The sequence below is a fragment of the Magallana gigas genome, chromosome 1 (genome assembly GCF_963853765.1).
Source record: "Magallana gigas chromosome 1, xbMagGiga1.1, whole genome shotgun sequence".
NCBI lineage: Eukaryota > Metazoa > Mollusca > Bivalvia > Ostreida > Ostreidae > Magallana > Magallana gigas.
In genome coordinates this window covers 11,703,186-11,722,985 of record NC_088853.1, presented here as the reverse complement: position 1 = coordinate 11,722,985, position 19,800 = coordinate 11,703,186, and the positions used below count along the sequence as shown (strand labels likewise).

Sequence of the window (19,800 nt, the reverse complement as noted above, 5' to 3'; positions counted from 1 at the left end):
TAACTACTAGTATTATTTATTACTAACTCAGGATACACATAGACACGATAAATATTTGAATTTAAATGGGTCATCCATTAAAATATAAACCTGTTATCGTGTAATGCTATGCTATCATGTATTGATTTTACAAAAGCCGTTTTCTTTCCAAGGAGCATTTTTATCTTTTCTACCTTTATAGAGTATTCAACCAAAATATTTCTACCTGGAGCGCCATTTAGATAAGAAATTTCTTTTCACATACTTTAAACAGTTGCATAAATACTGCACATCAAATCGATGTGTCAAAACAGAACAATAGACTGCCTTATATATTTATCATAGTAACGGTTTTATCCAAGGACACATTGACGTGCCAACTTTTATTACCAAAAACTTATATCAGTGTATATAGTTTTTAAATACGGATATTCTTACCTGTACACTGTTACTGTTGGTTCTGACATCTACATCTAAATTGTCGAGATTTGTCACAGTGCCTTAATGAGGATGAATTCGTGAAAAAGATGTTACATAGACCAAATGTCCGGGATATTTGTATTTTTGATATTCACCCAGGGTAAGAAATATGCTTTAACTCATTTCATTAGTTAAAAATAATAATGGTTAAAAACAAGGACTCCTTTTAAAAGAATGTCTGGCTGCAGCATCACTGGTCGGCTTTGTTAATGTGATGCGAAAGCGTAATTTGAATTCAATTTTAGGTTACATGCAATAAACATGATAAATAAGATATACAGCACCGCTTTGTTGGTTTTCGAAATAGCAAGGTATATATAAACTCTACTCTTAGTAAGCAAATTGCACTTCGAATTAATGCTTTTACATATGTAAAGTAAAACGTGACTTGAATCAGGAATGGATTCATCATGCATGTAACTGTGTGAATGTTTTACTCTCAAGGGGGGGGGGGGTGAAAGAGTAAACGGTGTTATCTTACCATGCTTTTTCATAATGGAGTTATATTTCTTTGCTTGTTAATTTTTATTCTACTACAGTTATTGCCGAGATCAAAGAGATGCCGCGGACATTATTCTCCAATATACCACGAACGTCATCAGTAAATTATCAGATCAGAAATACCTATTTGTCTCGCACTGATCTTGAAAGTATAACTTTTAACCGTAATTTTTTTTAAAACCATGTAAATTTCAAGTGTTAGTTCCAGTCAAAACAATGTGTATTGCCTCAAATGTTTATTTTTAAGAGATCAATGCGGCTGTTCCTAGGACCTCCCTACGACATTTTCACTGCGTGTTTTTACATAAAATATATCATGTGTAGTAGTAATAATCGTATTAAATTGCCCTTAAAATATTAGGAACATGGTTCAAAGATATTTTATAAATAAGTGAAGAGTATTAAAAACCAAAAAAAAAATTTCTGTCGTCTGCATGTGATTCCTTTGATCGTTACACATGTAAACATTACTAACAAAACTGTTGGGGTTACACGGAACAGCCGTCAAAATGACCTAGATCGTCTCTCTATAGGAGAAACGATTTGTAGAAATACTGGGCTGTTAGTAGAATAGAAATAAAGTTCTTGTTATCGTGAATGTTGCAGGATAACCTCCTCGGTCTCGAAATGTTGTTTGAAATATAAAAGCCTCGGCTTTTATATTTCAAAATAACATTTCTCTACCTCGGAGGTTATTCTGCAACATTCACGAAAACTCGTACTTTATTTCTCAAGAAATAAGTCATTGAATATAATTTATTTAAGAAGTTGTACGATCAAATTAGTTATGCAAGTATTGTTATCTTGTGAAATAAAAACAGGTTTTGAATTTTTTTCAATAGACTAATATATTTGGTAATGGTAATTAAAATTAGCTACCTAAAGAGACGTTTAAGCAGTATACGCGTAAACTAGTTTTGGTGTTAATGCAAGATATGGTTGCACGTTAAAGAAGAGAAAATATTTAAAAACAGGACCAGGAGAAGCGAGTAACACATTGCAGTTTTTAAAGCTGTTTTTGTTTTTCTTTAAATGCCCTTAGTGAGAGTTTTCTTTATGTCTGCCCCTGATGATAAAGGATGAAAGGTTGTTTTAAATAAAAAATGCATTCTGGATAGTAAACTTGATTTAATGCATTCATAAGACTTCTCGTCAATATTGTGTGTAGCTTTTGGTACTCGGGTTACTGTTAAGTCATATTGGCTACTTGATAATACAATTGTTTACATTCAATTACATGTAGTTGTATATCTTTTTTCACTTTTTTAATATTTGGAATTCCTCTGTACCCAAGAAAAGTTTTGTTTTAACTTCATACATTGTAGCATAACTGGCACAATTTTGTATATAAATTATTATTAAATTACATCAGTATGTTATTTAAGAAAAACCCCAGCAAAATCGTCTTTTATGGGAGCTTTAGTTTCATATCATCATATTTTTTTAGTGCAGTCCGTGATTATTCTTAGGTTGTTATAGGTTTCAATCAATCGACACGCGTGTAGATTTCATTCCTGTAAGTATGACAATACAATCAATATCCGTAAAAAATAGGAGTCATACTTCGTGTATGTAAACATTTATAAATATTTGGATATCCATTGTTCTTTTCCACTTTAACTTTAGCGCGCATCAGGGAATACTGCTTTTAAATTTGTAGTGAATTTGTTATCTTAAAGTTTATGGGGACAATTGCGAATACAGACAGAGCTTTTGCGATTTCAGAAATATAGTTGCAGGTCCTCCGTATGGGCGTACATTGGGAAAGAACGATGGATTTGCAAATATATAAATATATCGAAAAATGGCAAAGAAAAAATAGTATACTTATATAAATCTGGAACATTGGTTATAAAGTTCTGCACAGCTGTGAAAATGATACCATTAATTTTATAATCAAGGTTGTCATTACTTATAGTAAAGTATGCGAATCTATAATACTTAAAGTTTGTATTTGGAATAGTTCATTAAATAAGGTATTTCATGCATTCCAAAATAGTTTACAAACAAATATAAATGAAATATATCTTCTTTCTTCCCACGTATGCAATTTGGAGAATAAACAATATTTCTTCTGTTTCTTGAAAAATAATTTGGAAAAGAAATCTTAGGTGTCATCATTCCGTTTTCTTATTGGGGCCGTGTAACAAAATTTGAGCCATTTCCGAGAAAGTGCGTGCACAAAAATCGTTAGTAAAAGAATGCAGGAAAGGGAAGCTCTTAACAAGAAGGCGGGGAGTGCTGTAAAATTCATGATTACATGTATTTAACTTATCTTGTAACAATATCAGTCATAGGCATTGGATAGCTGCCTGCTTTTGCTTAATTGGCAAATTTGATTTGCTTATGGACTCTATGACCTTTACAATTTCGCTAAGTTAAACGTAAACTTTTTTAAAGAAAATATATATGAGCATGCACATAATACAACAAACAGACATTTTATTAAAAATATATATAAAGTATGTATTAACTTTTCGAGTGTGTCTGGATATGCAAAGCCCATCAGATTTGAAAATGTCCCTAAACTACTAAGTAGTAATTTTAACCATGTGTCCTCTACTCGATCTTCAACTGTCCAAATCCAACAAAAAAAAATTTCTCACCGAATGTACATAAACTTTCTTTTAATCACATATTCTTTTAGAATCGATAACAAAAAATAAAATTTAATTAATGAAAGAAAAAAATCGGCAATATGAGTAAAGTAAGTAAATTATTTATTATAGTGACATGTGCATATTATGTACAACTGTGCCGTATGATACAAATTTTATAACAACTATTTGTACATGAGTATTGGGCACCCGGCCCATTGGACCTATAAGTCATCTTTGTAATATTAACAATTATAGTTCATCACGCTTCATACAAGGTGTATCAATTATTAACTTATATTTGGGTTATGGTACATATTAAATCACAATGTTACATCAAAGTTTATATCCTGGAATGAATGAATTATCTATAAAGAGATTGTCTCCGAATTCGGAATGCTTTTACAACGAATTTTGATAATTGTCTAAATTTATGGCTATGCTAATGAGTATGCTGTTAATGAATCAGGCAACCGTTGAAAAGAGGTTAAACCGATAGTGTGACCCTTATTTTTAAGGCCTGAATGTTAATAAAACGTCAACTTGTTTCAAAATGGTTTGTTTGATCGTGTCCGCAACTCCCGCAAACATGGAACATTGTACAACTTAAGCTGCCATATATCGAACGTTTTTAAAACATATTTCAACTTTAACTTACTATACACCCTGCTTAATCATGCTCTCTCTTTCTTTCTCTCATAACAAATTATAATATTTAGTTAGACAAATGAATTATTACAGATTACAAAAACTTAAGATGTATGTGTTGAAATAATCATGTTGTGAATATCGCCTATATTATTTTGAAATGGGTAGTCCTCAGCAGCAAATTGTCAAAAATAGACACATGTGAATGTATTTACATTTCAAATCGTACGACTGTAATACGTTAAATTATATTTATTGATGGCAATTTTTTTCTTTATTTTACGTACTCTGATTTAAATCAATGGTTTAATGCATCGTTAACCAATATAATTGAAAATGAAAATGATTTATTAAAGAACCAATGAACATTCAAATGTGTGATAAGCATGAGAAGCATGTGTCCCAGTCTACAGCGAATCGGTTGTTCACTTGCGCGACATTTCCTTGGCCCGTGTTATGTAAATGTACTCTCAACATGGTGGGTTTGAAATGTTTACAGTTTGGTATTAGATAACGGTAAACCACTCGCAAGCCTATAGCTAGCTGCGACCTATTTCTGATTTTGCGATCGGATACGTATAATTAAAAATGACACTCAACGTGGTGGGTTTGAAATGTTTACAGTTTGATAACTGAATTTTATTTTCCAACAATAAAGCTATTCTTTGACATGGACAAGATCACAAAGAACGCCTTTTTTAATGACAGTCATTCTATCTACTGTTTTAATTACGAGACCAAAACAACATTCATTCGTAGGTAAAGATATAATCTTTTCTCATTTACTATTCTATGTTTTTGCAGCTACATAAATAAACCTATGTGTGCATAACAGCAAGGCGTAAATCTTGTGTATTGGATAACTGTAGGCCGCTCGCTAGTCCAGCCGCGACCATTTCCTCGGCCGCGGGCAAGGAATCGGATACTTATAATTGTTTACATACACAGCATGGAATCCAGCTAGATTTTAAATGCGACTAAAATGAATTGCATATAAGCAGTTCTTTTACCCATAACGTGTTTTACTAAAAATAATTAAGATCAATTCTATGTAAGAATCAAAATTCGGTGGCCACGCATAGGCACGGATTTTCTTCATACTTGACAATTTGATAGACTTTGGTGAGTAAAAAAGCCTAAGACCATTTGTTTGTTGCTATGTGGCCTCATTGCCATGGTAACCGAGGGTAAAAGTGGCATTTTAAAGATTATTTGAGAACATATTGTGAGTAATGTGCACAACTTGGGGTTTCCAGGTTAAAATATATTATAAAAAATAGTTGTCATTTTTTATAAGAAAGAAAAAAAATCATGGGGAAACGAATATTTTAAGCGCGTTTCCATGGTTACTAAACAGAAATTTTAAAATATGTTATCTTTATTTAATTTGAATAAAAAGTGTAAATCTTGGATTTTTTGGTAAACACTATCATTGTGCTGTCCTGGAGACAGTAGTCTAACCTTTATTATGTGTAAGGTAAAAAGCTAAAAGAATACTAAAAACAGTTACAGCAATGTGACACTAGAGTAGGAAAAAGATTATATATGACAGGAACAGTGTTCCATACTTTTTTAGAACAAATAGGGGTGGTCTGTAATAATTCAATTTTCCTAAAAAATATCTCGCTAAATTACTTATAGATAATAGTGAAATCACTTACAAAAATAGAAGATAGAATTTATGAGTAAAAATTTGAAATTCCTAAATTGCAATAATTAAAAGTTGACTTATCAACCACGTGTAGTACATGTGTATAAAAACATTGAACAGTTATTTTGCAGAAATTAGTCGCTATGCATACAAAAAGTTGAATCAGAAGATAGCCTTTATTCATATATAATCGTTTACACAAAGCATAAGACAAATAAACATTTAAATTACACTGTGGTAGGCCAAAGTTGCCTCATACTAAAAACTCGGATCAGCAAACATGGCTGACAAAAGTACCTAACAAGGGCAAATAACTCCAAACAAAATGAAAAGAAAGATAACTCTTAAAAAACAAAGGCAACACAATTATGATTGTGCAATTAAGAATTTAAATATAAAAATTGAGAACCGTTGCTATGGTAACAATCTTCAAAATAGGAAAAATTATAATATTTATAAGTATCTTTGAATGGATATTTTTCACTTATAATGAATAAATATATAAAATCAAATGGTGAGAAAAAATTTAATATGTCCTTAACTTTAATGACACTTGAACACAATCTGAAATTTTCAAAAAATTACTGCCGTTGCTATGGACTTTTCAAAAAGTAAGAATTTCTGTGTGATTTTTTACGCAACTTATTTTCCAAAGCAACAACACTTCTCTGTTGCATAACAAAGTTTTTTGTGGTATATAATGAAAATTTAAATATATTTTTACAAGTTCCAATTAAAACAATTGCAAAAAACTCTAAAATCGAGAATTAAGAATATCAAAATCATCTTCAATTTCTCAGTTTTTCCAATGTTTGGCCTTGTTGCCATAGCAACGGATTACTAGTATATCCTATATTAAAATATTATAGTACATTCCTGATAATGGCGCCGTTATTTTGAATAAAAATACATGTGTCCACGAACTTTTTGGACAACCCTCGTATATATCAAAACTAATTTAATAATTAATAATTCTGAGAATGATGGGGGCTAGATTTGACAAATATAATAAATATACAGTCCAAAATTGTAACCATGCCCTTTCAGCTTATTTAAACCCCTATTCATTTTTTTTTTGGTTATAAATAACCTTACTTTTAGTATATCATTTTATATGACCTCCCGTTCGGGAGAGAAGTGTAGAACTTGTTAGCTTTCAACTCCCGTAAGTTAACCTTAATTTAAAATGAATAACTAAGTCAGTATTTAACGTTTGACAACCATAATTTATTCAAGTAATTAATAATAAAACAAGTCATTCGACATCTCACAAATAAATCATTGAATAATGAACAGCTACTTGTACTTATGTTTAAAATATCTCTCCATGAATCTTTACAATTGTGCCTTCTTACTTTTTACAGGAATTCCAATCATGCTTCCATCAAAGCCATCTTGTTTTCTATAAAGTTAATGACTAAATTATTTATTCTATATAACTATTACACAATGAGCCTAGGTCACATCAGCCATCCCTAAAGTTAGTGTTCGGGTTTTTATAGTTTTGGTAAGCTTTCCTGAGACCTATTTAGCGTCTTGTTATAAGCGGACGATATGTTGTATATTCAACCTTTCTTGCCCCATGTAGGTTTTAAAACTTGTGCCGAATCTGAATGTAATTGTATTACAATAAAATATTTCATTAAACCCATATAGCACAACCCCGCGCCACTCCCGGAATGAACAAATCTGGAAAAGTACACACGGTGAAATTCAGAATGAAATATAACTTAATATTCATGTAAAATGAAACGATTTCTACCAAATAAGATAAGTACAGGTAGCTTTATATAATATTAGGCTAATATTAAAAGTGACATAAGCATGTTCAAAGACGAAACGTTATAGATGATTACAAACATTTGTGAGAGATCAATTCGTAACCTGACTCTAAAACATGTATTGTTACAATATATTCGTTGAATGCATGTAAACAAATCATATTAGATGTAACATATACACAGGACAATAGCAACAATGCTGAAAGAAGCTTAGTAAGCAGTCTTTCACAATATTTTTGTTTACATTGTTTGCTTTTTATAAGTTGGGCTATATGTATTTTTAAAGTAATTCAGATGTAACGGGTAGTCAATACCATTTGCTTATGATAAAAATCATTGCATTTTCACTTTTTCAACTAAACCTTAGTGTCAGCTGTAGGCGTTGATAAAACCAGGTATGTTACCTTTGGCATCCCAAAATTGAAATTCGATATTCATATCTAATATCTACAGTCACCCCAGTTTTTATTATAGTGTCAACTTAAACCAAGTTTTCGTAATTAGTCACGTAAATTAACAGCTCTATTCAACTCTTCTACAACGCTTAAATGTCCGTTTTTACGTGCAAGCATCACTGTCGATTCTGGTCCTTCTAAATTGATAATCGCCCCCTCTCTTATCAATTCCTTTACTATATTCAAGTGACCCTTTATGCATGCAGTTCCTAAGGGTGTTTTAGTGACATCTGTTTGATTAATATTAGCATTTGCTCTTATTAACTCTTCAACTATACCTAAATGTCCTTCAGAACATGCTGTTCTTAGTGGTGTATTCCATCTATAGTTTTTATTTACATCAGCGTTTGCGTTTATTAACAATTTTACTACACTCAAATGTCCGTATTTGCATGCAGCTGTTAATGGAACATATGATACATCGTGCAGATTAACATCAGCTCCAGATTCTAATAGCAGTTGAACTATGTTTTCATGTCCGTTATAACAAGCAGCTGTTAATGGTGTTTTCTTTTTATCTCGTTTATTGATATCAACAGTTGCCTTGACCAGTTTAGTTTCAGCTTCTAAATTGAGATTCGCCTCTGTTTTTGAAAACTCCCCTACTTCTTGTCGCAAGCATATCCCGGATTTTAATGCATCATAAGCATTTCCTTTACCGGCCTGAACTTTTATTTCAATCAGCATTTGAACAATTCTAAAATTGCCTCGATAGCATGCAGCAGTAAGTGGTGTTTGATTTCCATCACACAAATTCACATCAGCCCCTTTTTTAATCAAAATTGCAACTACACTCAAGTGTCCGTTTTCACAGGCCGCGGTTAAAGGTGTATGGGAGGCATCTTGCAGATCTATATCCGCCCTTGTTTCAACTAAAAGTTGAACTATTTCTGAAAACCCTTTAAAACAGGCCGCTGTTAATGGTGTTCTGTTTTTATCTCTTTTGTTTATATCAACTTTAGCATTTTTCAGTCTCATTTGGTATTTAAACTCTTGAAATGAATCTGAATTTATATTTTCATATTCTACATTTAGATTTTCTCCCTCTTTTGTAATCTCCTCTTTCGTACTTAAACCTTTCAAGCACCTTGCTGCCAAGAATTCATCGCTTTGAACAAAAACTGTTTCTGCTTTTATCAACATTTCAATAATGCTTGTATGACCCATATGGCATGCAACTGTAAGAGGTGTTTGATTTCCGTTGCATAAATTCGGATCCACCCCTTTTATTATCAAAAGTTTCACTAAAGCCGCGTTTCCGTTTTCACACGCAGCAGTTAGAGGTGTTTGATTCCTATAGCAAAGATTTACATCGGCTCCTTCTTTAATCAAAACTTTAGCTACATCCAAATGTCCGTTTTCACATGCAGCAGTTAGTGGTGTATGTGTGACGTCATTCAGGTTCACATTAGCATTAAATTTAATCAGTTCCTTTGCAATTTCGACATATCCTAATTTGCATGCAATAACCAGTGGTTTGAAATTCCAAATCACGTTCTGCTTTTCCCCTGAGATTTCTTGATGTGTCGAATTTTTTACAACATCTTTTTTTACATGTGACAGTATTATTCTAACAGTGTTTAAATTGCCACTGTAACAGCTTAAACAAAGCAGACGGAATTGTTCTTCTGTCACCGGTTTATTACATTTTCGAATGATTGTCCCGTAGTCTTTCAAAAAAGATGGACCAATTGTATAATAATCTGCACCTTTCTGATCACGTTTGCTAGCGCAAACCTGCGCATTGTTTGTTTTACGTCTATTATCTTCGAAATTTATAAAGAGATCATCGACATTCTTTTTCTCTTCCAAAATTCGATCGATAATATATTGTAAAATTTGATGGTGTCCATGGAAAATCACCCAGCTTATTGCTCTAACGCTGTCTTTGTAATGACGTTGTGTTGTTTTTTCACCTAACAGAAGTTTTTGAATGTCAAAAAAATCTTCTCCTTTTACACCAAATTTCGCCTGTTCACAACTTTGTTTTTTGAATGTTTCTTTAAGCTCTAAGAGAAATACAGAAAACAATTTTGCATACGGCATTTCCTTCAATACTCCAATAAAAGCCTGAAGCACAGTAGAGTGTTTTAAAGCTTCATTTCCAAAAACATTGTAGAACTCCCTATCTATAACGTCTCTGAATAGACGCTCAGCGAGCATTTGATAGAGGGACCCTTGCAATGGTATACACAAGTCTATTTTTTCTTTTTCGTCTCTTTGTCTTTTATCTTCACCTTCTCTTTTTCTTTGTTCTTGATCGTGTGGGTCTACTTTGATGTTATTAGCAATGTAATTACCAGACATGTGTTGCAAAAGCAGCTCTGGAAATTGTTGACCAAAATGATATGCTGTTATTTCAAACATAGAGGCGTGCAAAAAAGAAAATTCTCCATCACACTTCTTTGTGTAGGTTCCAATCATTTCCGACAATGCATCGATGAATTTAAAGCTTTCTGTGTTGCGGTTTACTCTACATGCACTGAAAATCTTGCATTTCATATCATTAAAATGTCTTGAAGATTCGTGTTCAAGAATATTTGATGACAATTTGTTTTGGTTAGCCATCAATAAAACTAATGAAGCATATTGAATTTTGTTTTCACTTTTTATGTTGCCTAACATCTTTAAAATACAAGGTATTGGTGCTCTAAAGAATTCAAGGCCATACACGCGGAACTTCTTTTGTGAAAATAGTTTGAACAGAAGTGGAAACATCTTACGATATAATGATGATTTCAGATGTTCTGAGACCAACATATTTTTATCTAATTGATAAACTGCAAGCAGATTTTGCTCATCTTGATCGTTCAGCACATTTTCCCCACTGTTCAACAATATTACATTTTTTTTTCTACTCAAAAAACTACCAGACAATGCTTCATTCCTGAACACTATCTCTCGGCATGTCATGATAATCTTAGTATCAGACATTAGAGGTTTCTTCAGTCTATCCTTATACATGCATAACCTCTTAAATGCATCCTTATCTATTCCGAAAATACCTAGGACATCATCAATAACAAACACTTGTGGGTTTTCAGGGTCACAGTATTTTTCAAGATATTTCAAGGATTTAATTGGTAAGATCTGATATCCTTCTCTTTGTAAAATTAGGGCAATGTGTCGGGCTGTAGCTGTCTTTCCTGACCCAGGAACACCAACAAATGTCACAAAAGAATGGTTTCTAACTTGTTCCAAAATCTCCGGAAAGCTATGTATTTCTATAAATACTTTGTCATCGTCCCTCCATTTGGAAGTATCTTTTTCAATCATTGCTGAAAATGTAAACAAAGGCTTGCTTGATAATGCATCAATATCAAAGTTTAATTACAACTCTAGCAATGATACGTTGTATTTCAATTACCAATTAGATGTCCTTTTATTCCGTCAAGTCGCAAAAAAGTAATCATTTTTTTTTTCATTTAAACATTAGATTTCTTAAGAAATATCCAATAGTATATTAAGTACCTTGTGATTTGGTTTTAATCTTTTTGTATATATGTTTTTATAATAATCTATGGTCAATTCAAAATTCTTTCAAAAAGATTTATCACTGTGGTTTTATCTTAATATGTTAAATCTTATCTATCTACTGTGAAAATTGACCCAAGGACCCGAAAAATGAGACTAAAGAACACCAGCACCCGGTATATTTATACAATATGGTGGATAAAACAAAGCCAGTCTGCAAAGACAGTTTTTTTAACATTTAAATACCACCTTATTTGAACGACATTGTGACGGTTTTGAACAAGTTTTAATCTGTTGTGTAATTGTCTTGATTTTTAAATACTTTGCTTGAATCCCTGGCAGGTTTATAGTTAAACTCTGTGTATAACAACCATGTTCTGGAACGTCAAACTATCAACTTGTTTTTCGGTTTTTAGCTCACCTAAGCCAGTCTGTCCGCCTGTCTGTAAACTTTTAACATTTTCAACACATTCTCCAGAACCACTGAGCTAATTTTAACCAAAATTGGAACAAATCACTCCATGACAAAAAAAACGAAAAAAACAAAACAATCAAAGTTGTGAAATTAAGGACAGCGCCCTATTACACGGCAAAATAATTAAATTTTTTGAACATTTTCATGGAAATTTCAAAAATCTTCATCTCTAGAACCATTTGGCCAAGAGGGGTACACTTTTTTTTTACGTAGGAGTGTATAGAGTAAATCTTTAAAATTCTTCTTCTCAGAACACAATAAGCCAGGGAAGCTGATACTTATGTGCAAGCATCCTCACTAGTGTAGATTCAAGTTTGCTCAAATCATGACGCGGGGGGGGGGGTAGGATTAAGTCACAGGAATACATTGAGTATATCTTTAAAACTAAAAAAAAAACATTTGCTTAGAAAAGCTGTAACTTTAGTGGAAGTAACTTCAGATAGTGTAGATTCAAATTCAATAAAATCAAAATAATGAGGAGTAGAGTGAGGTTACATTGGGGGTCCACTTTTTCAAAGGAAAACATTTTGATTACTGACAAAATATTAAAAATGTACATTGTAATCATATATGGTTTATACTTAGATGAAAGCATTTTGACATGTTGCTGATTCTTTAGAATTGTTTAGACTCTGGCCCCTAGGCGATAATTGGGCCTCTCAAGGGGTTCAGAGATTGATATAGGTTTATAACCCATATAAAAACAATTGTTTAGGATCTTTTTGTTTTAATTGCGATGCTGAACATGTGGCATGGCTATAAAATCATCCTGTTAGAAAAGGGAATTGATATATATATATATACGTGTACAACTTTATATTAAATAATATAAAATATTATTTATACAATATATAAATGAATGATAAAAACATTTTTATTGACCTAAACTACGTCAAATATGTATTTTGATATTAGTCTGAAGCTAACATAAATAAATAAGAATTCATTCTGTTAACTTTTGTCGATTTTGCTATATGATTCAAAAACCGCTAGACTTTTGAAATAATAATTGCATATCAATGGCAGTTTGATTTCATAAAATGAAAACCTAAATTGCAATGAAATACAAGTACATATCAATTGCATAATGATACGATTGAAAATAGAAAAATGGGTCAATTAACCACCTTACAAACATGATTGATGATCGCTCTAACATAAACACACACACACACACACACACACACACACACACACACACACACACACACACACATATATATATATATATATATATATATATATATATATATATATATATATATATATATATATATATATCAATTTACCTTGAACATTCAGGGGAACACATTTGTCCATCCTTTCTAAAAGTCAACAAACCAAAAATTAGAATATTTTCGAATATAACATTAATAATACGAGTTAACATGTGTATTTAGTTTCATATACTCTACAGCTACATTAAATTCATCGTTACATGTACCTGAAAACTCTCTCTGAAAGACTCTTAACTCATTTGTGAATTTTACTTCTTGTTCAGGATCCATGGAACATGTTTTGAGTTTCATTATTGCGTCCTGATAAACACAACCAGTCCCTAAGTATTGCTCCAACTCTTTCACGGTGTCGTAAATAAGTTGCCATTTTGTATTGAAATCTACATCTGAAAGTGATATTTTTGAGTTATGTCCGTGTTCATTTCTCACCAAACGTATCCTCTCAATGTTTGCTGAAACACTTCTATCTCCTGCATTCGGTTCATTTCCCCATTGATTTGTGTGTGGGCTGAATGAACAGATATTGCGTAATAAAGTGTAGAGTAAAGTAATGTCAAATTCTGTGTAGTTCCCGCCCTGAATAAGATTTTCCTGTTCGCTGGTGAATGGAGATTTTTTTCTCTTAAGATTACCAATGAAATTGTTGACGCGGTGCGACAAATCAGACGGATCTATTTTCTTCCTTAGCAAAGCGCACAAAACATCCCTGCAAGGTCCGAAAATAATTCTTTCTAAACGAGCACGGTTTGTTGTTTTCCGAGTGGATTCATAATCTACATCACTGGTTGTTTCAGACATCTTGATTTTGTTCAGTATATGCACCGCTGTTGAAGGAACAACAATGACAAATTATTTTAAATTTCTATATTGGTATTGATTATAGACAACTAAATTCTAATCAAAAGCATTTTTTTCACAGTGTACTCTTAAGCATAACTTGACCTAATAAAAAAGATGCAACTGTAAATACTTAACATAATTGAATCATGACTCCATGAATAATATTAAGGATAATTTAAAAAATGCTGTGATTGATCGAAAAACAACTTTAGTTGCATTGAAATCTTTGAATTTGGACCTCTATTAACATTGTATCTGTACATGTACTATCTTCTTTGTACGGAGACATTTGGGTTATCTTTAAATATTTACATTTTCAACTGTCTCTGTCTGTGATAACTTTACGAATCAATTTTGAATCCTAAAACCCAGTTCATTAATTATAAGTGACACGAAATGGTTGTGTCTTATAGCAGGGAAAAACCGAAAAACGGTATTGGCTGCACCGCGTAGTAATACATAGCATGTGCTGCATAAAAATTGCTAATTTACAAATAACATTTTTTTCCATGAAACTGAAATTTAATTACCTTAGATTTTACGGCGAGCCTGTGTTGACAGAAGTAAAGCTCATGTCATTAAACAAAAACACCAAGTCGCAGTGATATATAAACTCCACACTGCAGAGAGAGAGAGAGAGAGAGAGAGAGAGAGAGAGAGAGAGAGAGAGAGAGAGAGAGAGAGAGAGGGGGGGGGGCTCATTCTGAGGAGCGAACAATGAAAATAAAGTCTGAGTAAATCAGAGTCGTTTTAAGTTTCAGCAATACTTTTTTTTCGATGGCTATATTCAAATAAAACGTATTGGTTTTTCCTGTTTTATTTTTGTTTCTGCATGAATGAATTGGGTGTACTATAAAAACGACCTTTACACAGCCACTTCGTGTATTGTTCATAGAGGCGCAATATTTCTATAACTTGTCTCCGTGCAGACATGTGGACATTTAAATATTATCATGAGTCATCGTCTTTCGTATTCAACGCATCTGCAGATTAAAAAAAATCCCCGACACTCTTGTCCGACATGACGATTGATATATACACACCACAATGCGGGAACAATTTTAATCTGCATTTTCAAATTTTGAAGGATAAGATTTCCAATGCAACGTCTTTGATTTAGCTTGATATTTGAAAGAACATGACTTATACACTGTGTGTGTCCCATTGTTATCAGTAAATAACAAATTGAGACTCCCTGAATAGTTATCTTCCGTAAAGTTTTGAATTGATCTTACTTGAATCTTAACTATCGTAATTAGAAAGCAGAAACCTGTTCTTTTTTTTTCTCATATTATTTCTTCTGCTGCCTAATGTTTTAAAAGAAATATCCTTGTTTACAGCATTGTTACATTCCATTGTAATTTTTCTTAAACGGTTTCTTATTCTAATTTCTCTGCGCAGAGCTTAAAAACCATGCTTTGTCTTTCGGTCTTACAGATATTTCTCTGGGGCACTTTAAAGAAAGTGTAAACGGATTGGTCACATCATCGAAACCCAGATTCAAGGTGTTACTATTAGTATGTGTGATAAGTAATTTAGCTTATCGAGATTTGCACTTTAATAAAGCCGAACTTTATAGCTGCTTGGTCCGATTTTTTTGTAATTACAGTATAATTTTTTTTTTATACAAATCATTTATCTTAGACAGTTATGGACTTTCTCCTACTTACACCAGCAGAATCAGTCTCCTTACTAAGTTAGAAATATTGAAAGTAAATAAAAATAATTTATCTTTGGGCAAACCAAAATGCATCACGGGAATGTTTAGAAAAGGAAAACTCTTGGTTTTGTCCCCCGAATGATTGAGGTTATTCAACCCGCATGCTATGCATCGATTGTAAAGAAAGCAGACTTCAGAAATATTAGCGAACAAAACGTACACATGTTTATTTGAAATTTGTCTGATCATTTCGACCCTTATTTAAAGTGATGTCAAAATCGTAACACAACATTACCTGGCTCGTTGTCAGGGGTGAAATTTAACATGAAGCGAAATAACGAAGTACCTTTTAATGTCGTTTGTTTTGTTAACAATTTTTTTTACGTATTTTTCTTCATTGAAACTTGGCATAATTGACGGGTAAACCTACTGCAATGTCTATTATTATACATATACTAAGCATAGCCATCGTTTAAAAGCGTGCATAAAATTTGATATAAAATCGGACCAAGCAGCTTTAAGGTCTAAGCATAAATTAGATTTAAATTTATGTTTATTTCTAAACATTTTCTGTATAGTTCTTTTTCCATGATTAATTTTACGTATCAATCCTTTTTCTTGGTTATACCTAGTTAGTTCTAGAGAATTGAATTACTAAATGTAAGATCAATAAAAATATATACTCCTACCGCTGTATTAGCATTTTTTCCTCTTGGCAAATAGTAAATAGGGTTCTTCATTTTTTTTAAAAGTAATTATCCGGATGAAAAAGCTGGATTTGAAACCCCTCCCGTAAAAAACACCATTGATTCCCGCGTATTACACCCGCATTAGCATATCAAGGATAATATACTTTTCTTTTTTACAAATATCAATATAAACATTTAAACATCTATCTGTGCTTTATTTTTAATCATACCCCCATCACAAATAAAAAAATCTTCATTACCCTCCAATTGATCAATTCATAGCGTAGTTATAGTTTTGTTAGTATAATATTGGGTGCCCATCCCACCTCCACTTCGATCGAGAGAGAGAGAGAGAGAGAGAGAGAGAGAGAGAGAGAGAGAGAGAGGTCTCATTCTGAAGAAATAGAAAAAGAAAGCGAACTATGAAAATAAAGTCTGAGTAATCAGAGTCGGTTTAAATTTCAGCAATACTTTTTTTTCGATGGCTGTATTATTCAAATAAAACCTATTGGTTTTTCCTGTTTTATTTTTGTTTCTGTATGAATGAATTGGGTGTAGTATAAAAACGACCTTTACACAGCCACTTCGTGTATTGTTCATAGGGGCGCAGTATTTCTATAACTTGTCTCCGTGCATGCATATGGACATTTAAATCTTATTATGAGTCATCGTCTTTCGTATTCATTGCATCTGCAGATTAAAAAAAAACCCAACACTCTTGTACGACATGACGATTTTGTTCATAATGTTGAATATTCTAGACTCTTCGACATTATTGTTTAATGAAAAAAGGACCCCCGTTCCCAAACATACCTTCCAATTTTAACCTGCATGTTTTAAAATTAAATAGAAAGTTGTAAAAAGTAGGAGTTAGTTTTATTTTTCTAACAAACTTTTCTCGACACTCTGGAGTATGTTTCGCCATTGCTTTCATTAATTGGTTTCATTTCAAATTATTATTTCCGCAGCAGTGATGAGATTATTAAACTCGTTCAAATGTTGATTCACCTGTGTAGCGTTGTCGATAAATATCAAAAGATAGCTTACTGACTAATTACATGTTACAGCTATTTTTCATATTGTTGAAAAACAACACAATCAGAATAAACTTACCCTTTCAACAACCTCGGTTACCGTTTTCATTCTGTTAATGTTCTTTTTTCACATTCAATAACGTTTCATCACTAGAGTTCTCAGCGTGCGAGGATGTAATGTCCAATTAAACCCAACAAACAAATCAAATACAAGTCGTCCAATTGATCCATAGCCATAAACTATTTAGCGCATTGACCAGACATACAATCAGACTACAATAGTCACAAGTGTTAATAGATAAAGTAGAATACTTTATCAAACTCTGGGGAGAAAAAGTCTGATCAGCATGCAATAAAGTGCACACAAAAAATCACCGGTCAAATATAAGCGTGGTCTCTCCTCATGATCATTAGCTCAAAATTACTCATGACAGAAACAACACATCCGATTGGTTAAATTCCACAAATACGACACGAATTGAAACAAGATCATGCATGCTCGGTTAAATCAAATAACATTTGACTAATTGCTACGTAATGGATAAATAACGAGATAGTGTTGAATAGTTTAGAGAAAACATTCTCTCCGAGGGCCGAAGGCTCGAGGAGGGGATGTTTTCTCTTAACTATTCAACACTATCGAGTTATTTACCTTACTTAAAAAATCCCCCCACTGGACCTCAAAGAAGCAATGATCCATTCATATATCCAACTGTGCTGTAATACAGAAGCACCTAGCTCATTTATAAATCCAACAGTACTATACACAATAGTCTTACGAAACACACCTTTTATTTATGGACGAGTGAACGTGTGCTCATGTTAGAGAAAACCATTCCGCTGTACTGAGCAGACATAGATTTAGTTGATGAATTTTTTAACACAAAGTATAGAAGTCCATAGTTCCGGGAAAGGCACGGATACTGTTTGAATGATATTTTAGACTTCCAAGGAGAAAGGAAAAATCAGAATTTTGGCGTAAATTAACAGACGATGATGTGTGAAAAAATTTGGTAGGAGTCTTACGAAGTCATAGTGCGACAATATTCCTTTTATTGTTAAAACTAATGAAAAGGAGTTATGGTTCAAGGCTCAACGAGGAAGTCAAAAAGTGTTTATGGAAGTGATTTAATATGTGATCCCAAGTCTATTAAAATTAAGAAAAGGAAATACATGTATTTCTGCTGAAATTTCATTCGTGGTTTATCGGATGAACAAATATGGATGACTAGATTCTGTGTTATAAATTTCGATTTATGTTGAGATACACGTTTTCAACATTTTGTCATTTTTGTTTGTTTTATGCACTGTTGGATATTTGAATATCCAACTGATGGGCGGTTGGATATTAAAAATATCCAACTGCCCATCAGTTGGATATTTATTTATCCAACAACTGCTGATTGAATAGTAAAAATAAACGTTGACTAAATACAATGGGTGACGTCATAGAAGTTTTTTAAAACCGTCCCCTACACGTTTTTGCAGACAATAAGCACTGATTATTGCCTTGAATGACACTCTCTGATCTTTTATGTGCGAAGTGATCATTGTTAATCCAAAAGCCAATATTCTGCATAAAAATATATATTTGAGAGTATTCATTGTGCTTAATCGTTTTAACCGGTTACGGCTATGGATCAATGGGACGACTTGTATTTGAATTGTTGAGTGTGTTTAATTGGACATCACTTCCTCGCACGTTCAGAACTCAAAAAAATATTCATAACTAGAGCAAAGCTCGTTGCAGATCAACGACTGGGTCTTCCTCTACAAGTTTCTTTAGAAAGCAGAGTTCTTCAACCATTTAACATAAGTTACTAAAACACAAAAAGAAAAAATTAATTAATCTTGGTACGAGTTAACAAATCTGATTGATTCTTAGTACGAATTACAAAAACCTTTTCAGTTTCAAGAACAACTTAGCAAATACGAATCTGAATGTGTTTAAGTAGGACTAAACAATTTTTGAATTATTTTATGTACGAGTTTATTTGAGCTTCGAGGCCTTTTGCATTTTTTCATTTGGAAGAATGAAGAGACATCTACTAACATTCATCTACAATCAATAAAAATTTTAAGCTTCGATCTTTATTAGAAGATGCGTGAACCAAATGACCCTTCAAAATTTACAAAACTGAGAGGGACGCCATCATTTTAACATTTTATAATTGATAGAGACAATGCTGCTCTTTAAATCCAAAACATTTGGTGCATATCAGTCGAAAAGTTTCTAAGAAATAACGCTTCAAAAATATCAGAAAAAGAAAAAAAAAACATATAAACTAGAGTATAGCT

The 19,800-nt window shown here is 32.5% G+C and overlaps 2 protein-coding genes across 2 annotated transcripts in view; one reads left to right on the top strand and one right to left on the bottom strand.

The window, feature by feature from the left end:
- Nucleotides 1-251: 251 nt before the first annotated feature.
- The window catches only part of LOC105340645 (uncharacterized), a 38,390-nt gene continuing 18,841 nt past the window's right edge, over nucleotides 252-19,800 (top strand). Inside the window, exon 1 of the mRNA XM_066082996.1 lies at nucleotides 252-559. The gene's annotated coding sequence lies outside the window, so the exon portion shown is untranslated. The remainder of the gene's footprint in view (nucleotides 560-19,800) is intronic.
- On the bottom strand, nucleotides 7,062-18,133 carry LOC136274938 (uncharacterized). The gene is made up of 4 exons (XM_066082965.1): nucleotides 17,582-18,133; nucleotides 13,486-14,103; nucleotides 13,331-13,366; nucleotides 7,062-11,370 (listed from the first exon to the last, which is right to left on the bottom strand). Exons 2-4 carry the CDS (start codon nucleotides 14,075-14,077, stop codon nucleotides 8,138-8,140), a joined length of 3,861 nt encoding a protein of 1,286 aa, XP_065939037.1. The 5' UTR covers nucleotides 14,078-14,103; nucleotides 17,582-18,133; the 3' UTR covers nucleotides 7,062-8,137.